This window comes from Platichthys flesus, chromosome 1 (assembly GCF_949316205.1).
Source record: "Platichthys flesus chromosome 1, fPlaFle2.1, whole genome shotgun sequence".
In the NCBI taxonomy this organism is placed as follows: domain Eukaryota; kingdom Metazoa; phylum Chordata; class Actinopteri; order Pleuronectiformes; family Pleuronectidae; genus Platichthys; species Platichthys flesus.
Genome location: NC_084945.1, coordinates 25,464,890 through 25,490,026, shown reverse-complemented (window position 1 = coordinate 25,490,026; position 25,137 = coordinate 25,464,890). Strand labels below are relative to the sequence as shown.

The window sequence follows — 25,137 nt, the reverse complement described above, 5'->3', positions numbered from 1 at the left end:
ACAATTAGCCCAGGAGGAAGAAGCGATGCCACACATGTAGAATGCAGAGACCAGGATGTCAAGAGAGCTTTTGGTGATAAGGGCACACGCCGGTGTCAATGTGCTTTAAAAAAAACAAGTGATTTCCGCAGCAGACTTCATACATTATGTCCTGCCTCCGCCTGTGGTGCCACCCCTCACCTGACCCTCTCCAGATTTTGGTGTCGTTGTGAATACGTCTCAGTGGAGTATCTCCTGCTGCGTTGCTCATATGTGAAAGGCAAACTCCGCAGAAGGTCCAGAGCCAATTGTGTGAAAATCCTCAGGGGGTCCTGTCTGAAAATGGTTTATGTGACGGCTCAAATTCAAACTGATCTAATAACTAAACAGGACCTCCCTTCGGTCGGTTCCCACTCTCCTCCTTTATGAATGAATTGATCATAAAGCTTAATGGCTGGAAAACAGAAAAACATTTGTATTAATTAATTTTTCCAATGAAAACACAAGATCTGTGATTATTCAGCTTAATTGGTTCAGTGTTTCTGTAAAGTAAAAGGCAAAATCAGCAGAAAACCTTCAGGGTAAGGTTAATCAAGGCAAGTGGGAAAATACAGTATGTCCATTGTAGTTTGCTTGAACTAACGCTTTAAGAATAACTATGATGTTGGTGATATTCACACATTAGAGAGGGAGATGTGGCACAATTAGACCAAATCAGCCTTTGTGCCACTTTCACTATTCAGATCAGTCTCACATGGCAGAAGCTCTTGGTACTGCCAGCCCCAGTGTAAACACAGTCACGTGTTTGTCCATGTACACATATTCAAAGGCATGGCTGTGGCCCCCCTGGCCACTGACCTCAAAAGCGCTTAGTTCCAGCCATGTGATTTGAAGCTAAGAGAGCAAGTAAAATCCCTGGCCGTCAGCTGGCCTTCAGAGGCACGCATGGAAGGTATAAAATCAGAAGGCTGCACAGAGAGAGATGTATGCATATTATAGGTGGAGATTGATGAGCTGATTGTTATTAGTTTTTTTGCCCCATGTATGTAATCAGTTGCGTCTCAGAAACCAGAAAAGGTTGGAGGTTTGGACGAGTCTTAAAAACAGCAGAATTGGATCCTGGGCAGGCGTATCCTCCTGACAGCAGAACTTCTAATCGACAAATAGCTGTGTCAGCGAAAGTATTTATTTTCTCCTGAACTCTGACCTGTAGCCATGGCAACATAAGTGGAAACCAGGTGACATTTGTTTCATCTCCCTCCATGATGGAGCAAAGTGATAGTCATATAAAAGCGAGTCCTCCCTCAGTCCCTCGTGCTGCTGAAGTCCTGCGGTCAGAGGAAGAATGATCGGCCTGTAGATCCAGGAGGACTGTGATATTTCCTTGGCTGGTCACTTTTTTGACAATCAGGAATTTTTTTGGAGTTATTTTAGTAAAGAGGCTTCTGTTTGTGGGCAGTTTAGCCTCGAGTCCTTGCTGTAGTTGGCAATTGAACAGTCCATTCTTACGGTGTGTCCTTATGCGCGATGCAGAGATGGAGACTTAACCATCATTTAATATTGTCATGCCCTGAAGAGGTTGTGTGATGTCATTCTTAATCTTTTTTAGCCACTTTTATAACATTTCAGTATATTTCATTTTTTAAGCTGTGCTGGCTGTAGTATTGGGAATGTCTGTCAGAAAAGAAACAAATATCTTCTAGACCAGAGGTCTTCAACAGGGGGTCCGCGGAGGAACTGCAGGGGGGTTGAAAATTCTTTGGTTGATTAGACAATTTTTTTAATTTGTTATAATTTTTTATTTATTTTCGAGCCAATTTTTTTCCCACAAATTTAAATGTCTTTAAATACACATTAACATGCATCCAACATATTGTAGGGCTGATTTGACCCTCTGCCTGACAACATCCATCTGTCCAAGGTTAGATAAGTTTTTTGCTACCCATCAGGGTTTCGACATCTCACTAATGTAGGAGTATGTGTGCCATCCACAGATGGCTTGAGGATTCACTGTCTCTTCTACATGCATGTTTAAGATAAAAACATGAATCTGTGAATAACTTAATAGCTCAGTGTTGTATGCAAGATGTATGCTTATAAATGGCAGTGGCATGGCCACCCTTGCACATGTTTAAATTAAAAACATGAACATATGAACCCGTGTAATATTTGAATAGCTTAGTACTGAATGCACAATAACAGGGTAGCTATGTTTATACATGGCACTAAGCCCAGTTTAATATAAATCACAATTTTATACAATATATATATAGTATGGGTCCCAGCTCCATCTTTCCACCATTTGGGGGTCCTTGGCCTTTAAAACGTTGAAGACCCCTGTTCTAGACGGACAAGTACAACATTTTGTACAGAAATCCATAGCTCCCAGACCCGGGGTCAATACTATTGATTTATGATTCAATATCTGCAAAACTAGTGACTAGTAATCAACCTTAAGCTGCACTTTGTGTTTAGTGGCATTAATAAGTTTGCAAGATGTTCCAATATTCGTCAGATCTTCCCTCAAGGATATGGGGTTGCCAGCCAGTGGAAAAAAACACAATGTGTCCAGTGGTAACCTTTTATATTTATTGTAGAAAAATATACATACTTAATCTTATACTACATATTACAGAAGGTAATTCCATTACTCCAGGTTTCTATTCTAAAACATGTTTTTAAACATCTGCCATTAGTTTCCATGATTGGTCAATGGCTGATAGTTGAAAAGCATTGATGGGCTGTTGAACTGTAAAATAACACTGAAGCCGGCTCAAGCCTGTGGCACCATTATTGAAAAGACAATTCCTGAGATAGAGGACCATGGCCATGTTACTGAAAAGAAGTCAGACAAGGAAAGAAACACAATCTGGGGTTTTTCAAGTGCAATGAGGGGATTATAATTTTGGAGCAGGCACTTTAAGTTTTACCTCCAAATGCGGTAGCTCAATCTGTTGATAATCTAAACTATTGGCTTGTATTTTTACCCCATTCCTGTTGTAGCGATGCCACTGTGTTCCAAGATCCAATCACAGTGTTTTCATAACCAGTAGAAACATTGACCCAAACCACACACATGAATCCTAAATTCTAAATTATCCTTTAAAGAGAGGATTGTGCTTAACCTCGTGCTGTTCTGGGTGTCCAAGTCATACATCTTTCCGGCAGAGGACTCAGCGGTGGCATGCTGCTGATCTGCAGATGACACGGCCTATAATCTCTATAAGTATGTCCTGTAATTACAAAAAGGAGAAAGAGGTTGATAGAAAGACGGGGAGAGAGGGAGAGAGAGGAGAGAGAGAGAGAGAGAGAGAGAGAGAGAGAGAGAGAGAGAGAGAGAGAGAAGGGGGAGGAGAGCAAGATTAAAAGATTAAGAATTCTGCAATTGAACTCTTTGGATGTGAGAAGTTAAGGCCAGGGCAGTGGGATTTCAACTAAATGAAAATGCTTTTTTTTTCTTCCTTTACTTAACTGCTGATCTTCATCTGTTTCACACATTCTACTTAACTGGCGCTGTCACAGAGAGGAAGAGAGAGAGAGAGAGAGAGAGAGAGAGAGAGAGAGAGAGAGAGAGAGAGAGAGAGAGAGAGAGAGAGAGAGAGAGAGCACAAAAGGGGAGGGTACACACACTGATCACTCCCAGACCCTCACTCAGCTTGAAACACTCAAAGAAAAACTAATGTTGAGGAGTGTGAGCGTAAACTGTGACAAGGTGTTCACATCTGCACAGCTGCTCTGCTGGTTGGGGGGGGGCAGTCCACAGGAGCAGGAGGTCAGAGCAGACACATTGCTGTCTCTGGAGGTCTCAGCCGACACCAAGGAGGATTATTCCCACTGGATTGGCCTCCTTGTGAGGCAGTGTTTTGCTAGTCAAGGGCAAAGCATTGTGTGTCAACATGAGTAGTGGGTGTCTGCAACATTGTAAATCCATCATAATCTCACCTGACCTGATGAGTGGTCTGTCGACTGAGTTGTGAAAACTAAGATACCCTGTGGTCTGAAGTATATTTTAGGCGATTGAGTGGTGCAGCAGTCTTTCTTACTCATTCATGTGTTTGTTTTTTTACATAAAGACACAAATATAATAAATCTGACTAGTGGGACTTTTTAGTCAAAAGTCAGCGAAAAAGTCTGTTTCATCTGAAAAGTCAGAAGCTAACCATGATTAAATATTACAAAAATATTTTAATCAGCAGCCTGACTTGCAATTGTAATCTGCTCAGTCACATTTCTATGGGGCTGGGCAATTTAACCCCAAATTATATAAATATGTAGATTTTCACAACAGTCGATATCAGTAAGTATTACATTAAACATAATATTAGGATTTATTTTGAAGTTTAGACTGATTTTAGCTCCTGATTGAAGGTTGGGGTTGTAAACTCGTCTTTATGAGCAGAGAAAGACAAACACTTGATAAACCCCATAACATTTTCCAAACCTGAGGTCAATCAATTATGTGTGTACTACTCACTGCATAAGCATTATATTGACATATACACTGTGTGTTTATATATATATTGAACTTTAAAAAAATCCATCATTGATTGCACAATGATGGATTATTCCCAACTGCATAACGTCCAATCACATTCAATCCGCTGTTTATTGCTGACATTATATTCTGATGCTCCAGCCTGTTGCTGTGGATTCATCAAGAGCAGAGCTTCTACTGCCAAATCTCAGTGTAACCATTTGCTATCAAAGGTCACTCCTTTGACGTTGAGTGTGTCTGACTGAACCTTTGGCCTACTACGATTGTAGCTCTATCCAAAAGAGTGTTCTACGTGTCTAACATTGAGGAACTATTGGAGATGTGATTGCAGAATGGACAAAAACACTTAAGCACCCTCGGCCCTCTGTCCTTTTGCCACTCAAGCTCTGGCCAAGTGATATGAATTCTCAGACCATGATCGAGCTATAAAAAAATGCTTCAGCAATAAATCCTATCTTGCAGAAGAAAAAAAAGTCACACTTGTGTGTTTTCATGTTTAGATCAGATGTGAAGTATAATCTATTATCAAACATTGACATTTACTTTCAGAGGTCACTGTTGCACTCGTTCTCCACTAACTATTTCCACTGACAGTAGTTTGTGTCGTCTTCTCAGATGAGGTTAATTTATTTTCTAGCTGTGGAGCATAGATTGATTTTTATGTGGTTTGAGCGTGACTAATATCAAGGAAGTTTGTTGGTGCTGTTGCTGTTTTTTTCTGACTCCAGGGGAATAATAAGGCCAGTGCAAGCTCCATAAAGTCACTGTTGATATTTAAGTGATTGCAGGAGGTTGTGGGATTTTGGTTTGCAACATGCATAGGTAGGTTATTCCTCTCTGCTCTTAATAGTTTTTATGCGTCTGCCTCACTTGTACCAGACTATAGAAGTGGAGAGGGGACAGGGTTGTACACGTACAAAATTATTGTTTGAAAGTCTGTGTCTGTCCTGGCAGATGGTGTTCACGCTGTGGTTGCTTGGGTTTAGGGTTCCATTGTGGATGGCTTAGGTAAGGGAGCTCAGTTATTTAAAAGCTTCAAGGCTTCAAGGTTGTGTGGGTCCTCTATTCAATAGAAACAAGAGGCTGAATGTTGTTTTTAAAACTGCTGGTGTGCACATCACTGGATGTTGTTTGGCAAAGGAGAAGGAACTTTGAGAGTAAGAGTTGGTTTCCTTGGATAAACATAACGTCCTGGTGTGGTTAGTGGCGGCAGTTGTTTCGTGGCAGTGGGATTGGGTTTGGCTGTGGTGGGTGGCAGCAAAAAATGGAAGCGTGGGTGTAAAAGTGTTTTTGGACCCTGCAGTTTGGTAGAGGCCACAGTTTTGTCAATGTTGGCAAGACATAGTGCTTGAAGGGGACATAGTCTGAGACACTGAAGAATAAACCATGATTTGACTTTTGGCTTAGTGCCAAGAGCACGTTGGTAATGTGGCGGAGATGGACAGAGGTGGCCTGGTGCTGCTAAAATGGACAACATGGATGTTTGAGTTGGATGTTTTATGAGTGAGCCCTTGTTTTGTTAGCATCATCGACATGGACGCACACACAAGCAAAATTGTGTTCCACCGACACAATTGGTGGCAGTAATGTGACAACAAATGTAGCACTATCTTAACAAAAGCACTTAAGAAGAGTGCGAGCTAGCACTCAGGAATATAAACATTTGGAATCTCAAGCATTTGTTGGATTTTGTTTGTCAACCCTGCAGGTAAGAGAATAAACAAGCATTTCTACAGCACTGGCGTGCACCTGTCCTTCTTTACCTCAATCATCCTGCCTCATACATTTCACTCAGGGGAGTCATGTCTTGCACTTTGAAGCCCCCGTTTTACCCTCTCCTGCTAAGCATCTCTCACTTCACCTCGACTGACCATACACATGAAACAGTTAACAAGCAGTGCAAAGTGACTGGTCCAGTCATTAGAGGTACCCCGGGGCCTGTTGTATGTGGATTGAGCCCAGAGGTTGCTTGGCTTCCCAAAGACGGAGGGTTGATGGCAGAATCCCTGGTACTGAAGGATAAACCCAAAGAAAATACACTTGTCAAAGCTCATTAGTTCAGATGCTGATAGACTGGTATGCTTGTCAGGTGTTGGAATGGATGTTGACTGTTGGACTAAATATAATTTACCTAATGGATTGAGGATTTATAACCACCTAAACTGAATTAAATTTAGGTAGGATGTGAAAGAGACAGTTACTGAAGACAATCTCAGTGCAGTGTTTTGAAATGTTTTATAATGACACACCATGAGCCGACTATGTAAATGAGCCTTCTTCACCGAATCCTCACAGGGTTGTTTTAATGAAAGCCTGATGCTTCTCCTGTAATGGGCAAATCTGCTGTCATTCATCCATTTGTCTGTGCTCGACTTGGATATCCAAATAAATCTCCTGCACTGAAAAGGTTACTCAGCCTCACCAGCCAGTATAAAGGATGTGGTGTCAAGGAGCCAGTTTGGACGAGAAATTGGAACAAAGCGCTGCTCAAAGTTTTCTGGTTAGTAGGTAGTAGCTCCAATGGCTCAGTGGGAGCCTAATGGTTGAATGAGGCCCCCACACTGTGAATGGTCTTACCTTTCTTCTGGTCTTTTGACTCACTTCTGCCTTGTACATTTTTGTTGATACATTGTGGACCTACTGTGAGGATTCATGGAGTCCATCCAATGACAGAATGGCTCAGAGAGGGTATACATCCAACTGCATGTGGTCCCGACAGTGTGGCGGACTTTATACTATCCAGGATTAGAGATACACAAGATTAGAGCTGAAACGGTTCCTCAGACTGCCCTCTAGAATATTGTACAAGGGATGTGTTATTGTTTCCTGTAAAAAATTGACAATACTAGTAAGAGTAAATTGTCAGAAAAATTAGGATTTATCAAGTCTGTTATTTGTTGCAGATGGAACAATAAGAGAGAATAAGTTCACGGACAACCACCAGTTAGTTGTTCTCAAGCAAAATCCTTGTTAAGTATTATTGTTGAGCATTGATAAGTCCTAGAGAATCTATTGATTGATGTTTGAACAGGCAATTCTCTTGTATCTTTCTTCTGGTGACTTTGGGGGAGGAATATGTGACTCATATGACTTGCTTAGGCAGCCAGGGAAAAGTGATGACTGGACTCCCAGTTTATGATGAACATTTGAATATGTGATGCTTTCTCGGCATAAATGAAGCTTAAAATGTGACAACTTTCTGACTGACTGTGCCCTTGCCTGACAGATCCTCCTGCAGGGGAAGAACCCAGGTGTGGTGTGGGAGTACACTCTGCCTCGCACCGAGAGGAAACCTGACTACAGCTGGGGTGTGGTGCGCTCGGACTGCTCTTCTCTGTGCGCTGGAGGTGAGACTTTGTTTGAATGTCGGCCAATACAAGATTGTCCGAGTGTCTGTATGTTTTCATATAGCAACTGAACTTTTGCTAAACCCCAGCCTTCAGCAGTGATGTCCAATCATAGCTAAGCAAACATAGCAATGCATAAAAAGGGTTATGTTTATTTTTAAATCCAGAAACAAAGAACAAAAGTGCAAGGAACGGAAACGTTGTGTTTATCTCTTTCAACTAAAGCAAGAGTGGCTAATTCCAATATCATACAACACAACTGCAGAAGTCGTCAGATCTCAGGGCAGTTCACACTGCGTAACTTGCTGTAGTGTGATCAGTAGTCTTGCAGTCGTCCACACTACACGACTGAAGAGTAACCCCCCGACCAGTGTGGCTGGGCTCCAAACTACTATTTGATCCCAAAAGAATCACGATTAACTTCTGATGCTCATCGGCCACTAAAAATCGTGTAGTGTGAACAGTCATAACAAGTTTACTACCTACAGCATAAATATAAGTTGCTCTGTTCGGCTTTTAATTGTACCTTTATACTCAAGCAACTCCAGTCAATGTTGCTAATAAGAAATAAGATAGTAAATATAGTCAGATTTACCATCACAACACATCTACTCTTCAAACAGGTTGACATTGGAATATCATCAGTGCATGTGTACAACTCTGAATGTCTTCCTGGAGAGACAGTCTTAGAATGTACTGTACATCACAACACCCAAATATAAATGGGTTAACTATTCTCTTTGACAGCAGGGTTTTACCTCCAGCTTCATTTAGACATTTAGATCAGGTATGAACACTAGATGACCAACATGGTCTTCTACCATTTCATCAGGTTAAATTCACAGTCTTTCAATCTGTCTCTGTCCTAAAAATAGGACGCATTGTTTCAAAAACTACAAAGTGGTTCATCCACCACAGTAGTAAACTGTGTGCGTGACAGACAGTACAACAGTAACAGTGAGTGGTCAGATACAATATAAGACAGATAGAAACGTGCATGTTCATGTCAGTGGATGTGATTCAATCTGTTTCTTTGTGTGTGTGTGTGTTTTTTGTATTGTATTGTACATGTCCCTCTGCTACTGTGTGTTCAGGAAGTGTGTGTTGAGGCTAATGAAAAGCACCTTTGTCACCTGAGAAATTCAGACTGTGTTCATCCCAAAAGACTCTCAGCAACCCCTGTGTGTGTGTGTGTGTGTGTCTGTCTGTTCCTTTTCAACAATGTCTTCATTGAGTTTTCATTATACAGACGTCAGCATTATCATGTTGCAAGTTCACACACTCTCATACTCTCTTTAAATCTCCCTTACGTTTAGAGCCAAATTTTAACCTAAAACACATTACAAGATCAATCAATGGTACCTCTAACAAAGTAAAGATAAACATAAACAAAAACTGACATCATTGCAACGACTTTATAAATCATGCCTCCACCCCCTCTGGGTTTACCACCACGTTGGTTCTTTAAGTGGGTTTGTCCTCAGTTGTCCTCCTGGTGAAGATCTCCTTGCACAATTTATTCAATTATTAAATGTTTTCCAGATTCACTTGTAAACATCCCATTTGTTTGTCATGTTAGTTTCTTTCTCGACATGCCTTACACCATATTTCTGATCCAAGCACAGTTATGTTTGGTTACAGTTAAAAGCTGTCATTTGTTATGCATGTTATTTACCAAAATGAAAACATTTGTGATTCATTGTTTCTTTGCAATATCATCTTGGAGTTTGGTTGAACAACTGAATGTCCACATTTTGTGTCACCCCTTTATATAATGTATTAAAGTTCCTTGGGGTTCATAACATTGAAAACATAATAACAGAAATAGTAGTTATATTAATTCAGTTTAACAGATAACATACTCTCAAGCCACATCAACCAATTATATTGAAGTAGTTTTAAATTAGTGCTGGCTGTTTGTGTCTGAGCCTCCTCACAGGCTATGTTCCACTTCTTATTTAATATGTCCCCTTTTAAATATGCCCTCCATGCTTCCAGTTTAGATAATGAGGATTAATTTAAACCTAATGTAAGCCAATGGCATTATATATTATACAATCATCCCCTTAGTACTGCAATCATAGATAATAATTTCTTCCACAGGTTTAATTGCAGGAATTAGCAGAGACTAGTTATGAAAAAGAATAAATTAAACTCCTCCATTGAAGACATTATAAGACATTTTAGTTTTGGGATGTGATACAGTATATGTACAGAGAGACAGATGTCCACAAAAGTAATTTGAACCTCTTTTTTATAAAGACTTACTTTAGTTAGACCATTCTTTGTTCATAGCTGGAATTCAGCATCCATTTTTCCTGCTTTAATTGAAATTAATATAAATTAAATAAATTTGACCAAATTGCTACAAGGATTTAGATGTATTCATGTTTTCTCGCCTCATACCATGTGGGCATTATGGATAAAACATAATCTGAAAAAAAAATAATTCTTTATTCTATAGTATCAGTGAAGACTTGGACATTTCAGAGCCCATCTATCATATTGAAGCACAGAGACAAAGTCCAGGACTCTTCTTATTCCATTTATGCGTTTGTGTTCTGACAAGTCACCAAATTCCACCCAAGCTTGTTTAATGACAGACAAACGGACTGAGCACAGAGATTTTGATCCCTGACATTTACTAAATGTAACTGAATATTAAAATAGACTGAATCAACTAAATCAACTCTGTCTCTTTGGCATCTATTCTTCAATCAGGTCGTATCTCCACTAAGGCGATCTGTCTGCAGGACCAGAAAGTTCAGGTCAACTCCACCATGTGTAATCCGCTCTCCAGACCAACACTGGGCTCCCACCTCTGCAACACACAGCCCTGCCCTTCATAGTAAGTGCTGCTGGAGTGTTTTTGTGTGTGTGTGTGTGTGTGTGTTTGTGTGTGTGTGTGTGGGGGGGGGGGGTCAGGACATCTGTGGCGTGTATGTTTATGTTGCCAAATTTCCAGGCACTGTTTATATTATAGGCATTCGCACGTGCGAACACAGACACACGCACACACACACACACACACACACACACACACACAGTGGTTTAGCAGTCTAGAGACTGCCTGTGGTCCATTTGCTGTGGTCAGCCACCACTCAGCTCTGCCTGTGTTCTACTTGCTCCTCTCTTCTTTGCTCACTCTCTAATTTCTCATCTTTTTTTCCTTTTCCCTTTTTGAGAAAACACAAGAAAAAAACTCTTGAATCAGTCTCTACTTATTGCATTGCAGGGTTTTCTCCAGCTCTATTTCTGTCTCAGCATTAGACCCATGTTAATAACACCGCATAAAACGACATTTTTTATTATTTGTAACTTTAGTTAGGGACACCTATTTTAAACACCATTCACTTTTTAAAAGGAATATCAGCCTTGTGCTCTCAGCTCTAGATTAAGCAGAGGTCAGAAAGCAATGCTCACTGTCGTTATTAGCATAAGTAGCATTTAATTTAGAATGACATGTAAATGGCATTATAAGTTTACAGTGCACATGTGGGGGATGTGTGTTGCCAACCCTACACCCTTCAGACAAGGGTGTAGGAAGCAAAACAGCAAAAATGTGTATAGTTGTGATTAATTGTTTGATGCAATGAAAATGGGGTGAAACGTCTTCATCGACAGCTGAGTGGTAGGGAGTGACAAAAGGAGAGTGTGTAACTGTAAGACCTCGATATTGCACTTTAATCCCACAAACACTATTGTCAATCTTTATATGGACGTCTGTTATTGTCACACTGAGCATGCTGGTGTTAGCATTTGGCAAAAAATGTAGTTCTCTACTTTGGTTGGAGGTTATGGTCAAAACATTTCTTAGATGGGTGGAGTTCTGTTTTTGGAATATGGACTTTCGACCTCTATTTCTAAAATCTGTGTCTGTGTGTCTCATGTCCGAGCCAAGATGATCTCTAAAGGCCGACGCCCATTACTGTACGTCACAGTTTTGACTTTTGCGTAATGGACCAAATCGTTTTTTTTACATTATAGGTAAGGAAAGGGAAATTGTATTCGACAACTATGTCAAGGACAATTAGGGAAGATAGAAATGTAGTTTTATATGCCTCACAAATACATTATACATTTTTTCATAACTACATATTTTTGACAAATTTATTTGAAGTTGATATAGGCCCTCTCTTGACCCAGGGCCCAGGAAAGGTTGCCCTCTCCTGGAATCCCCAGACGTAAAGTTCGACAAAATGGTTGACTGTTTTGTAAATACAGGATGATGGTTCCAGGTCTGCAGTGGATCTTTCACTCAAGCGAACACTTGAGAATATGCAAGGAGAGAGAAAAACAAAGAAAGACAAGGCCGAAGGGAACGAGGGAGACATCAGAGCCAATTCAGCGTGATTGTTGCTTTCTGTGAATATCATCCCTCTTGTATGTTTTCAGCCAAACGCTGCATGACTTGCAGCAAAATCCGTGTTTTAACTCGGTTGTCTAGACGTTGTACTTAATGGCACTTCTAAGGGAGGCTTGAGCATTCAGGCCAGTGCAGAAAGCGAAGGAGGAAACCAGGCTGAAGTGCAGCAGAGTCACAAGTTGCAATGACACTGAATAAATGGCCCCTCTCCTATGTAGGCCTTTGGCTGAGGGAACTGGAGCTAACTGGATTTACAGCGCTGCTCCAAAGAACAGGCAGGGACCTGAGTGTAGTCAGAGTGTACACACACACACACACACACACACACACACACACATACATGGCAGCATGCACATTTACAGTTCATATCCACACAAGTTTTTTTTATGTATGATGTTGAAATACTCAAACCTTGAGGTAAATATATAAACACAAGAAGCTTATGTCTGATCTTAATGAATTTGTCATTCTCGTCCGCCATCAGCCAAGCTTCAAAAAGTCCAGACCAAACTTTGTCCAGTGTTGGACAAGTCAGACAACTATCGGTTACGCCTCCAACATAATGCCTCTGTTTCTCACCAAGTTTCCCACCACCCGAGAGGGCATTTCCTGCCCCTAATCTCGGGCATACCATTTCTCTTATCTCGCCGAAAGGTATTAAACAGCCTCTTTGCTGATGTCCTGAAATCCCCCCTCCTTTTCTGAGTGAAGGCAGTGGTATAGTCCAGATAAATAGCATCAGGTTGTTCATCCAGGGAAATAAAGCTGTGTTTATTACTCAATAGCTGACACCGTTTCTCGTCTTCTTATGTGTACAAGCCAATTCATGGGCTCTGCACAGGAAGACAGTTGAGTCGGTTGAGCGGAATTGAAAGCTTTAATGACAGCATTAAGACCTCCGGGATGTATGGCCACGCATGCATTCAAGAGCCCAGCAGAGAAGAGAAAAATCGTCAATGAGGCGGGAGTGTGTGCGTGCGTACGTGGTTCGGCGTGCTTGTGTGTGTGTGTGTGAGGGGGGAATGTGAAAATGCCTGCTTATCTCTGCAGCGTGTATCTCGGGTGCTGACAGGCCTGTCCATGTTTTATTGCGCAGAGACGGCGAGATTCCCACAGGGCCCGGCCAGTCTAGCCATGCAGAGGCAGTCAAACCCCCCCTCCTTCACTCCCATCTACCCCCTCACGCTTTAGACCCGTTTTAAACTGTCACTCAACATATTGGTGTCTGTCTGTAGCGTTGAAGCACTTCCTGAGCATAAAACAGGGATGCGAGGAGAATTTAAAGGCGTCAGTTCAATCCTCCAGCTCAGCTTGCAGTCAGAAGTCATATTTCATAGAAGTTTGTGTCCTGTCTTGCTTTGTCCACTTCCCAGCCCCCTTCACCAGTTTCTACAACCTCTCTATCTACCTCCTCTGGAGCTCCATCTCTGCTGTTTGAAGTTACTTTGCTCTTTCTCGTGGCAACGGCCATCTGTAGACTCGCTTTCCACAGGCTGGTGATTTCTCTGCGTGTCAACACGCAGCAGCATAGATGGACACTAGCGAGGCACATTGTACCTGTGCCAGAGAAGATGAGCAGAAAAAGAGAGACAAAGGAAGTGTGCAGACGATGCTGACCAGAGCCTTTGTTTATTAGAGAGTCAAACTGAAGAATGCTTTAAAGAGCCAACTTGCAAGTCAAATATTTCTTTGTTAAAAGTGAAGAATGAGATGCATTTATAATGTGACTTCTACTCACAGCAAAGTTAAAGAGCAGCTCTTGAATGACCACATGAAGAAAAAGATGTAACGACATGGTAAAAACACATGTAACTTTTGTCACATTTATTTTATATTTATATTAAATATGTATATTCCCAACATAACAATTTATACTTGTAGTAAAATTTACACAGGTGGAAAAAAAGCGAAGGAAATGATTCTGCAGCTGGTAGATGGGGTCAGAGAAATGCTTGAGTACCACACAGGCAACAGCATAGCAGGAACTAAAGTTTGCAAATCAAACCATTGTTTGCACTGTTGTCACAAAATCAAACGAAATCAATATTTTTTTTAAAAGAGAGCTCATGGCATTGTAGACAGCAACAGCTTCAACAATTTAACGACACAATTCTGAATAACACATATTTGGATGACACATTGTTGAGTAGCATGTTTCAGACAGTGTTTGCGCGCCTCTGTTTCTGTTCTGCAAACTACTGGAACCGACGGAGCAGAGCCCCCAAGGCCTCTCATGCATGTTAAAAAGAAGATCTTAAGTTTGGTTTTACAAGTTTCTGTCTCAGAAATCTAACATTTCACCTGCAGCAGTTTAATAAATACTGTCCCAGGTTTACATTTGAACTATTAACAGGCCTTTTTCAGAGCAGATGTGTTGAATTGTCACAGTAAGACATCATGGAATACCAACAATGTAATGAAGGAAGGAATATAACTGAATGACTTTACTTTAAAAGAAAAGAGAGCAGGGCTGAGTATGCAATTAAAATTAGTACAGATGGTAAATTTCACCAAACTCCACCAATTTTTAAAAGGATTTGTAAGAACAATCATTTTGGGTTCTGTCAAATTACTCAAGAAAAACCTACAATCACACTGAATATTAGTTTAAGAATAGATGGAGCTTTCCAGAGCCTCTCCTGCAGAATTGCAACCTTCCACCTCAAAATATGTCAGGTAGTGTAACCTTTAAGAGATACAAATTACAGCTGGGTCAGTGGTGGTTTGCAGCGAAGCAGAGTGGCACTTCAGCCACTTTCCCCTAATGATATATTGGTATTTATAAGCCTGGGCAAAAAAAAAAGCAAACAGTCCCAGAGCCAAAAATCCCAAACCGAGGCTTTCAGGTCCCGATGGTTCACATCTTCCCCTCTTGCCAAATTGCAGTTTTGTCTGCGGCATTTGAAGGAGAATGAAAGCATTTTTCTTCCCCTGCAGCAGGTCGGGCAGGCGTGGAGGAATGGTCTTTGCGGTGGCATGTCGTCCCAGAATTGGACTGAGCCATCTGCCCATCTCTCCACGTCCCTCTTCTAAGCCTGTGGTTGTCAAACCACTCATTTGCTGTAATCTCCCCCCAGTCAGAGCCGATGCCAAGACAGAAGCTATTTTCGCAGCAGCAGTAGGCTTTCATCAGTGGCAAAGCAGGATTTCAGAGACACGCAGGGAGAGGAGAGGTAAAAGTACGATGAACTGAAAGGATAGACCGGAGAAATAAAAGCATGAACAGGTGAAAAACGTACAAAAAAGAGGAATGAAATGGACAGAGGAGAGAACTGAAGGATTGTTGACCACATCTGTCTGTGGCCTTATTTCATATTGTATATTGCGGTTGGCTATGTAGCCCTGGGACCACTGTAATGGAGAGCTGTTTATACAATATGGTTTCCGTGTTTACTTTCAGATACGAATAGTACTGAGAGAGATGGATGGATATGGGTATATATATTTCGGCTTGTGTATTTTCTTTGTATGTCGTTAAATATCACTTTGACCAATGACTTAGATCAATATGTGAAAATATTGTGCGTATTTTAAAAGTAGCAGTTCCAAGTTTTAATAGAGCAGAAAGGGAAGACCCCAGAGCGTTCACTGTTTGGAGCTTTAAATGATACTAAGTGATGTTGATGGCACTCACTGGTAATTTAGGGTGAAATTGTGTGCTGTGGGTTTGTTTGGACCTAAAAGAAGTACAGCAGATTAGAGTTGGGAAATTTAACATCTGCTTTTGACCCATCTGGTGCAGGACACACAGAGCAGTGAGCGACCATGTACGGTGCTCGGGGAGCAGATGTTAGGGGGAGTAAGGTGCCTTGCTCAGGGGCACTAGACAGGGTAGGGAGACTCTTGGATTTTTGGACAGATCAATCAAGGTTAGTCTTTTGTTGTTTCTCCGTGGAGTCGAACCAGAGACCTTCTCTGCCCATAGTCCAAGTTTCTACCACTAGACCACCACCTCTCCTGAGATGAGGCTGGTTTTACACCTACCATTTTTTTATATTGATACTATCTGATGCAAGCACTCCATGTTTTTTTAGTCTCCTCACTCAACATCTCCCTCTCTCTTTCTCTTTCTCTCTCTGTCTCTGCACAGCTGGGCGACCGGCGACTGGGGCTCCTGCAGTCGCTCGTGCGGAGGAGGCCAGCAGACCAGGAGCCTGCGCTGCCTGAGGAAGGTCACCTACCAGAGGGAGGAGGTGGCGGCTCACTCCCTCTGCCCCGTCATTTCTCCGGCCCAAGTCCAGCCCTGCCACACCCAGGCCTGTCCGCCCGAGTGGAGCACGGGATCTTGGTCACAGGTGGGTTTGCAGAAGAGTTTGAAATTGTGAACATGGTAAAAAACATTATCTAAAAACACCAGCATTTTGACATTGTTATTCAGAGCATGTTGGCGGGCTGATGTAGAGCCTCACAGTGCCTGTACAACACTGAGGCTGCGAATCACAGTCTTGCTATATTTTTCAAACTTTCAGCTTTAACTTTCAGAGATAAATCTGTCTGCAGGCTGGCAGAGTTTAGAAGAGTGTAAGAACACGGTGTAAATCCGCAGGGGGGATAAAATGTAAATGTGCAGACTCCGAACAGAAAATACTGTCAGGCTACAGTCAGTCACGACAATTCAGCTACATACATTATCAAAGTGTGATACTGCACTGATGCAATGTGTTTGACCTGTTGTTAGTAATAGTAATTTTAAGATCTCACCTGACTTAATAAATAAAATATAATGTGATGTGATGAATTGTAGGAAAAACATAAGAAAACAGGTTTTAATCAGTCTGTGTCAACACACGCACACAAACACACACACACATACATACTGAGTTTCTTTTGCAGGCTATGCAAAACGTTTCACTCAAGCTAAAATAAACGCTCTGCTGCCCTCTGTTGGACGCATGGGGAAAATAATGACTTGCCTTCAATAAGATGTCAGAAATATTAGAATACTCTGTGCCTTCAGCTGGTTGCTGAAAAAGTCTTTGCCGTCATCCCAATAACATCCCTTTTCTTTTCCCTTAACTTTCTATTTTAAAGTTATTGCATTTTAATTTGTGCAGTTAAATCAGAATTGATTAAACTAATCACAAACCAGCCACACAAAAGTGGTCTTGGCTTGTTCCGCATTCAACTCTTGATTTGTCAAATGTTCATTTGCAGCTTTTAAAGTGTGTCCTGCATGAAAACATGAAACATAATGATTTTAAGTGTCATGTTTATTTTTAATTGAGTCTGACTTAAAGTTTCGGACCTTTCCCTATGTGTCACACACTGCGCTGGGATTTTATTTCCTCACTCTCCTGGACACCATATTAACAGCTTGGCCGCAGATTAGATCGTTTGTCAAAGTTTGATTAGCCGGTGTGACCTGCCCAGTCCGGACACTCAGCCATCATTTGTTAGGGCGCTCGTGTTGCACCGCCACTCCGAGTTCAGCCGGCGGTCACTCAGAGACGAGGCCAGTGTGCGTGAAAAAGGTCAATCGGACCTTTCAATGACAAAAGGACAATTGGGGATTTGTGTATCTAAATGGATATGCACAGATGTGTATGTGTCGTGTGCCTAATAAATTACTGTAATGTTGTTGCATAAACTGCAGTGGTGGCCATGGTCATCAGTCCCAGCGGAGCAGTGGGACTCGGCCGTCCGCCTCTGAACGGTTCACGTGGAGTTTACAGCAGCCATGTCTCCGTTGGTGGAGACTGTGATGGGCCAGGGTCACATTCATCGCCCAGTTATTGGTTTATTGTATTTGATGTTAGACCATAATGGACTGTCGTCAAACCACTGACCTTCTGTTTGCTTGTCCACCATGTGGTGAATTGCAAATGCATTGACAGTGCCAAGGATTTAACCTCTGTTAATATGGCCTGCTGCTTAAACGTGGTGAGAGCTGAAGGTTAAAACAATCATAAGTTTCAGAGTGTGTGTGTGTGTGTGTAAAATTGATGATAATTAAACGTTTGCTTATTGAATCACTAAACTCCTGATGATGCAATCATCTTTGCCTCTGCCCTTTACTCCACGCTGACTTCTGTTACTTCCTCTTCCTCCACTCGCAGTGCTCCAAGACCTGTGGCCGTGGACTGAGGAAGCGCAGTGTGTTTTGCAGCAGCACCGACCCCGGGGCCAAAGCAGTTGTGGTGCCCGACAGCATGTGCAGACAGCACCACAGACCCAAATCCCAAGAGACCTGCGTCCTGCGGCGCTGCCCCAAAAATGAAAGGCTGCAGTGGATACCCACTCCCTGGGGAGAGGTAAGGAACAAAGAGACACACAGCTCAGGGACAAGGAGCATCACAAGTGAAATGTCTGGTGTCCAGTTGAACAATTTCAAGGCAAGCTCCGCACTAAAGCACTCGCTGTGTGGGGAAAGTAAAAGGTGACGCACTTTATGTTGCATGGAGGGGAAGACATGACATAAAATCTGTCTGGGAAGCGGAGGAGGTCGGTCAGGGGAAAAGGAATAACTAAAAGTGGATGGTTAATAAAGAACAGTATATTTTTCATATAACAATTTGTGGAATAATCATAATTTAAAATGTTTCATGCTGCATTAGTCAAATCAATTCATGACAATTTTTGGAATTAATTATTAGGCCAATTAATCAAAATTAGATTGGACTGAGACGGACACGTGGAGACACATTAAGCTGAACTGCAAACCCAGGGGCCAGCTGGCACTTTAAGTTTAGAGTTTAAGTTTTGTTTTGTATTTATAAAATCATGCTGAAACCTGAGTGGTTTGTCTCTGGCTGCTGTGGTAAGAGCCCCGCGACTCGGGAACTGCCACAAATGTATTGCCCGTTAAATTTCTGTTTTATTTCTCTGTTATATATGACGGGATATTTATGTCACTGTGATGAACACATAATTGCTTCGTCTAACATTGAAGGTTACTTATGTTTACAAGATTATTTAAATTTCAAGTTTAATGACAAAACAAACTGAAACGGTTTTAACAACAAGAAAGGTTTATTGTTAAATGGACTTGTTTGGTATATAATAATAATTGACTTGTAAAAATATTTCACCTTATATTCAAGCTGCAGGTCAATCTGCTGTCCATTCTATTTTAACAGTTTTGCTTTGTTTGTTTTCTGCTGTGATTTTGAAACGTTGTCAGTCATCCCCTTATGCATGGTTGGTCTCAGTACTCTGTTTCCAGCACAATGTTAGAAAGATAAAACACAGTCAAGATGGTTCCCAGAATGCTGACGTGATTTGGAGGGAGAGAAGACCCCAGACACGATGACACATCAAATATAATTAATTACTGAGAAAATGCTCAGTTGAGCACTTAGTGTTTTGGCTCTTTTTCTACAGTGACCTTGTGGTGTCTGCTGCTATGAGCAACCCTCTGCATCTCACACACACACACACACACACACACACACACACACACACACACACACACACACACACACACAAATTCTCAGAGAGTTCATTTTCTAAAACTGTTCCCCCCTGCCTGTGCTGTTTTCCAGTGCTCCAGGTCTTGTGGCGCAGGCATCCAGAAGAGAGAGCTTCGCTGCGGGGAGAGAGACTCCCAGGGAGGGTATGTGCCTTCAGCTGCACACCGAGACATCCCTCACACTTTAATAGATCTGTACACAAGCTCAGGACCCCACTGTGTCACCTGTGTAGTATATCCCTCCCCCGAGTCAGAACTTCAGTGTCTTCAAAATTAGCGCTGTCGGCAAAGTCATGTTGAACAGGCACCCTGCTCTCTCCTGCACAGGTATGCAGAGTTCCCCGTACGCAGGTGCAGGAGCATGGCCAAGCCTTTGGTGGATCTCCAGCAGGGCTGCAACCGAGGTCCATGCCCAGAGCTCCCTCGGGTCGTCCCTGGCAGAACAACCTCCAACGCTGTGGTGTTAGGCTGGTACCCTTCTCCCTGGCAGCAGGTACACTTGCTCATGCTTTGATACAAAAAAACAAACTACATGACAGACTTGTGACACACTTATGGATGTAATGGTAGCGTGTGTATATTTTCTTTCTCTTAAATAATCCTTAATCCATTAGAACTTTATTAATCCTCTTGCACTCACATACATTTTTCAATCATAGCTTAAAAAATCAGTTTAGGCAGACATGAGAGATGGGGCAACTACAACTTAGGGGGAGGAGCCTTGTGTTATCGTGGTTTCTGAAATCAGGATGAGCTCTTGCCGGTTACCAGTTTCCTCCAATGATCCATCTGTTGCTAGTGCAGTATTGTAGATGTAAACCTTGACTGGCGTCTCTGTGCTGAATGAGCCTCAGCTGCCACTGAAAGCTCCGTTCTGTGACGAAGCCTTTTGGGGCAGGTTGTGTAGTTTGTGTGTTACTTCATCTGTGGCGTAACAAGTCTTAGGGGCCACCTCATGTAGCACAGTGTCTCATTCTGCTTGATGTGGAGCCTTTGATCCCTGTATGTTTCCACCAGAGAGAGATATGTCATGACAGCTCACTGGAGGGCAAGAACATGCTGGATGGGATGTTTGTTTTATTCATTTCTTCTTTATCTCTGTATGGACTTTTTCTCCACCGATTCCCCTCTCTCCTCCGCTCCTTTTGTAACTCTTTTCCCTCCCTGCGCTTCAACATTTGGATCTCCTCCTCCTATTTATATCCCCGCGCTCCTTCTCATTTCTCTCTCCGTCTCACCCTGCCTTCCCTTCACATTTCTGACTCTCTGCTGTTTCCTCCTGCCTCTGCCTCAGTGCTCCGTGTCCTGCGGTGGAGGGGTTCAGACTCGATCCATCCAGTGTCTCCGGCAAGGTCGTCCCGCAGCTGGCTGCCTGCCCCACCAGAGGCCTGTCACTTCCAGGGCGTGCAACACACACTTCTGCCCAGCCGCCCCCCCGGCTCCGGCACAGCGCCCCGGCTGGATGACGGCTGCCGAACCGACACTGAAAGGTAAATTCCTCAGAAGGAAGAAACAAATTCATTAAGTTTGATTTACTTGTGACCAAAGACGAGCAACAAGGGAAACATTTTCTGGTTCCAGCTTCTTAAATGTTATATTCAGCTTCTTTTATTTACTTGCTTTTATCCTTATAAAATGAACTCTGAGTGGCAACGCTCAGTCATTGGAAAAACACAATCTAGATTGTGGGAAATTGACCCTTTCTCACTACTCCTGACATTTTTGGCTAAACAATGAACAGCTCTCTGTACTTTAAAGTGCCTTGAGTGGTCATCATTTAATGATCAAATAACAAATCCAAAAATGTAATTAAGGTCCACAAAATGTAGTTGTTATTAAATTCTTTTCCTGTTTTCTTTCTCTGCAGAGGAACACTGTGTGGATCATTTCAGCTGGTGCCACTTGGTTCCGCAGCACGGCGTCTGTAACCACAGGTTCTACGGACAGCAGTGCTGCAGGTCCTGCTCCAGCAAGAGGCCGTAGAGCTCCGGTGCATCTGAGTCTGTGGCCGACCAGCCTCTGAAGGACACTGTACTCCAGAGGTGGTTCGGGGTGCGAAGACACAGAACTGTGGGTTTTCTTCCTGGAGTACTTGACTAATGGATTTTGGGGGAAAAATAGCAAATAAAAAAGAATCAGTGGACTTTTCTTGAAAGAAGGCAAAGTGGTTGCTGATGCTCATCTGCCAAAGCAGTGTCATTGAGTGAGTGATCACATTGAGACTGGAAAGACAAATCACTGAGCATCTGAAGACTTGCTGATGTTGTTGTTATTTCGCAGAGTGTTTTGGAAACCTCTGAATTTACAAGCCATCCAGAGAAGAGGAAAGGACAATAGCGTTCTCAGCTTGCTTGTAAACTTTATGTTGTATGTTTTAAAGGCGGTCTCCCACGCCTTTATTTAAATTATTATGGTTCCTAATATATGATTTACAATTTGTCTGATGTACAGTGGATCTGTGACATGTTATTTCTATGTTTGGATTTACTCTAAGATTGTGTCAGTCACCCTTGAATCCACGTCATGAGATTTGATGTGAGGTGTCAGTAATCCACGGTCAGAATTTGTCCTCCTCCTTCACGTTGGCTCTCCGCTCGTCTGTTCGCTGCTGCTGAATCAAAGAGCGATTCTTTCCTGTGCATTCCATTCATGTAAACACCATGAAAACATGCCTGTGTGTGTGTGTGTGTACGTTAAACATTATACTCAGTCTCTCTGTAACTGGTCGTTTTTATTTCTCCTGTATCGTTATGTTAATACAACTTGAAGATCTATTTGTCTTCTCCCTTTATTCCCCCGCGCTCTCTCTATCGATTACAGCCGCATTAAGGAGGTGAACAGAAGCTGCCTGCAGGCCTGGGGGAGAGGAGAGGAGGGCTGAGGGGACAGAATATATATTTGAATCACGCTGGATGATAATGAGAAGGGCTCGACCACAGAGAATTGTCACACATCCTGCAACTCCCTTCACTTTTGAGTGTTTTAGTGTCTCTGAGCAAATTCGTTTGGATTTACTGACCACGGCCTTACTGTTTGGATTCATTACCACTGTTCTGATCTGTGTTGTCAGAAAATTAAATTTTCATTGATTTCTAGTTGATACTTGGGTTCAAATCAGTGCTTACATTTAAACTGACTTCTTTCAACTTCTTTGAGTGCTTGTATTCCAACTGCGACTTACGCTATGACTTCATCTGTTCCAGTATTTCAACTATTTGAAATGTCTCAAATTCAAACTGTGTGCTGCGAGCTCATGTTAATCTTTCTCTTTTTTTTCTTCTTGATTATAGAGTTATTATTATCAGAGGGTGTGAATGAAAACTTTTCGTCCCGAAATACCAAAACGATGAGCTTAAAGATACCGAAACGTTCTGACGGGAACTGCAGGTTGATGGAGGTTTTCTGTGGATTTTACTCATTGAATACATTTTGGTAATAAAATATTTAACAGAGCACGTTTGATGTTTTTTACGACAGTGTTCTCCTTTATGCTCAACTGTTTTCCCCTCCCCATGAACAAAGGGGACGTTTTAATGTTTGATGGCCTGTGTCTGTCTCACCGCTCAGTGGGGATCGGCATTCACCATCGGCCTCTTCGGCAACTTCAGACACTCGATAACTTTTTTGCCCCCTCAAAACTTCCATAACTTGAAGCGTGCTGAGACTTACGCTGCTTAACGGTGTTTTTCTTACGGTGATTATCCCACCCTCTCTCGCACTGCGGGGGCTGCGATTGCTCTTTAATCAAACCGTCTGCATGAATCACGGAGCCTGGAGTCCCGACATCGGCTCGGCTGCATGCTGTTTACTGGCATGCTGTGAGCCAGACACCACAAGCCGAGGCCCACGCTCATTCACAGACAAATATGTCGACTCAGCTATCAAACCCATATAACATGTCCATGGGGCACCAGGCTAGGTGTGAAGGTGTGCGTCTGCGATGTTGGGATCTGTGTAGGCGAGAGGATGCATGTGTAAATTGTGCGCGCATGCATGTTTATCGTGATTTGCGGATGCGTGTCTGTGTTTCCAGGTTGTTTGTCTTAAATGGAGAGGATGCTTGTTCCATACATATGCATGTCCTTAAAGACCTGCTTAAGATGTCTTCCTCTCAGTGGGGCAGCAATTTTTTACTGCCAGGCTGATGTGAGAATTTCTCTTTCTCCAGCTCTTCCTGCTCTCAGTTCCAGATGGGATTCCATTCGTCTAGTCCATATTGGTTCATAATATCATATTTTGATTAACTAAGCATGGGTTGCTACATCGACCCTGAGCATTACTGCAGCAGATAAATAAAGAGGCCAAGACTTGAATAAAGGTCGAAACAGAATTTTTTTTTTGTTTTTATCCTGGCTTTAATTTGGACCCGTACCCACGTGTTATGGATCTCAACCCTTCCAGCACCAGAACAACTGAGTATGTAGCTTTGAGAATGGCAATGTGCCCAGAAAGTCAGAATCAAACTATCATATTTTTGTTTACTCTTTAAAGGATTCAAATCTCTTCTAAAATCACAATTTTTACAATCTTAGAGCTACTGATGCAATCGCTGATGAAAGTGGGACATTTGGCGAATTTATACAAATAGATAAGGCATAGACAAATACAGTAATATAGTTTATATATTGGTAGAGAGGTAAGATCAATTATTCGCACTGATATGAAAATATTGGCAATGCTGCAGATTTTTGGTCCTCTCTAAATTCCTGATTCATCCCATGTCTTTTCAAGGACCACTGTAAAAACCTTTCTCTTGAGACACCTTGTCCAAAGTGAGCTTACTGCACCCCCCTCCCCCCCTCCAATGAGTCTGCAATACACGCACACTGAGCCAAAGTAGATGCCCCACTCTGTCAACTCCAAAATAGGCCCGTCTCTGTTAATACCTCCCCTACCCAGGCTGATCGATGCCGGTATCTCTTTTGTGGTTTCAGTATGCTCTCCAGGTCCATCTTCTCTTTTTTTTATTTCAGTTGGCAAAGCAACACTCATTGTCGGTCCGGCTGTAAGTCAGGGCTCGCTGTTATTTCCAGCTTCGACATTCCTCCACTAGCCAACTGTCAGGCAGCCCGGCTAAGACGGTCGTTTGTGTGCGCTTGGCGTGCAGTGAACCTTGATAGGACCTCTCACAACTGACAGTCAGCCTAATCACATCTTAACAGAGTTCCATCTCAGTGTGTGTGAGTGTGTCCGGTGTGTGTGTGTGTGTGTGTGTGTGTGTGTATGTGTGTGTGTGTGTGTGTGTGTGTGTGTGTGTGTGTGTGTGTGGACTGGGAGAACGTGAGAGTGATCTCTCATTTTTTTGCAGGGCTTACTGCGAGGGCAGGCCTCAGAACAAGTGAGAGCTGTCATATTTCAAACGCCACCTCTCTCATCAGTACCTGTGTATCAGGCAGAGTTCACTGAGCGCGTGCTCACACATACAAAAAAGATAACAGACACACTCTTGCCCCTTCCTATATATTTTTTTTTGTCTTTCTCACACACACAGACCCACAGACACACACAGGCAAGGAGGCTGCCTGCACAGGGGAGCACTGGG

General features: G+C 42.4%; 1 protein-coding gene across 1 annotated transcript in view; it reads left to right on the top strand.

The window, feature by feature from the left end:
* The window catches only part of adamts18 (ADAM metallopeptidase with thrombospondin type 1 motif, 18), a 57,057-nt gene extending 34,060 nt beyond the window's left edge, over positions 1-22,997 (top strand). The window contains exons 17-24 of the mRNA XM_062393005.1: positions 7,701-7,821; positions 10,543-10,669; positions 16,278-16,482; positions 18,244-18,438; positions 19,669-19,739; positions 19,923-20,088; positions 20,890-21,085; positions 21,463-22,997. Of these exons, the coding sequence (XP_062248989.1) occupies positions 7,701-7,821; positions 10,543-10,669; positions 16,278-16,482; positions 18,244-18,438; positions 19,669-19,739; positions 19,923-20,088; positions 20,890-21,085; positions 21,463-21,578 (1,197 nt within the window). The 3' untranslated portion in view covers positions 21,579-22,997. The remainder of the gene's footprint in view (positions 1-7,700; positions 7,822-10,542; positions 10,670-16,277; positions 16,483-18,243; positions 18,439-19,668; positions 19,740-19,922; positions 20,089-20,889; positions 21,086-21,462) is intronic.
* The last annotated feature ends 2,140 nt before the right edge of the window (positions 22,998-25,137 follow it).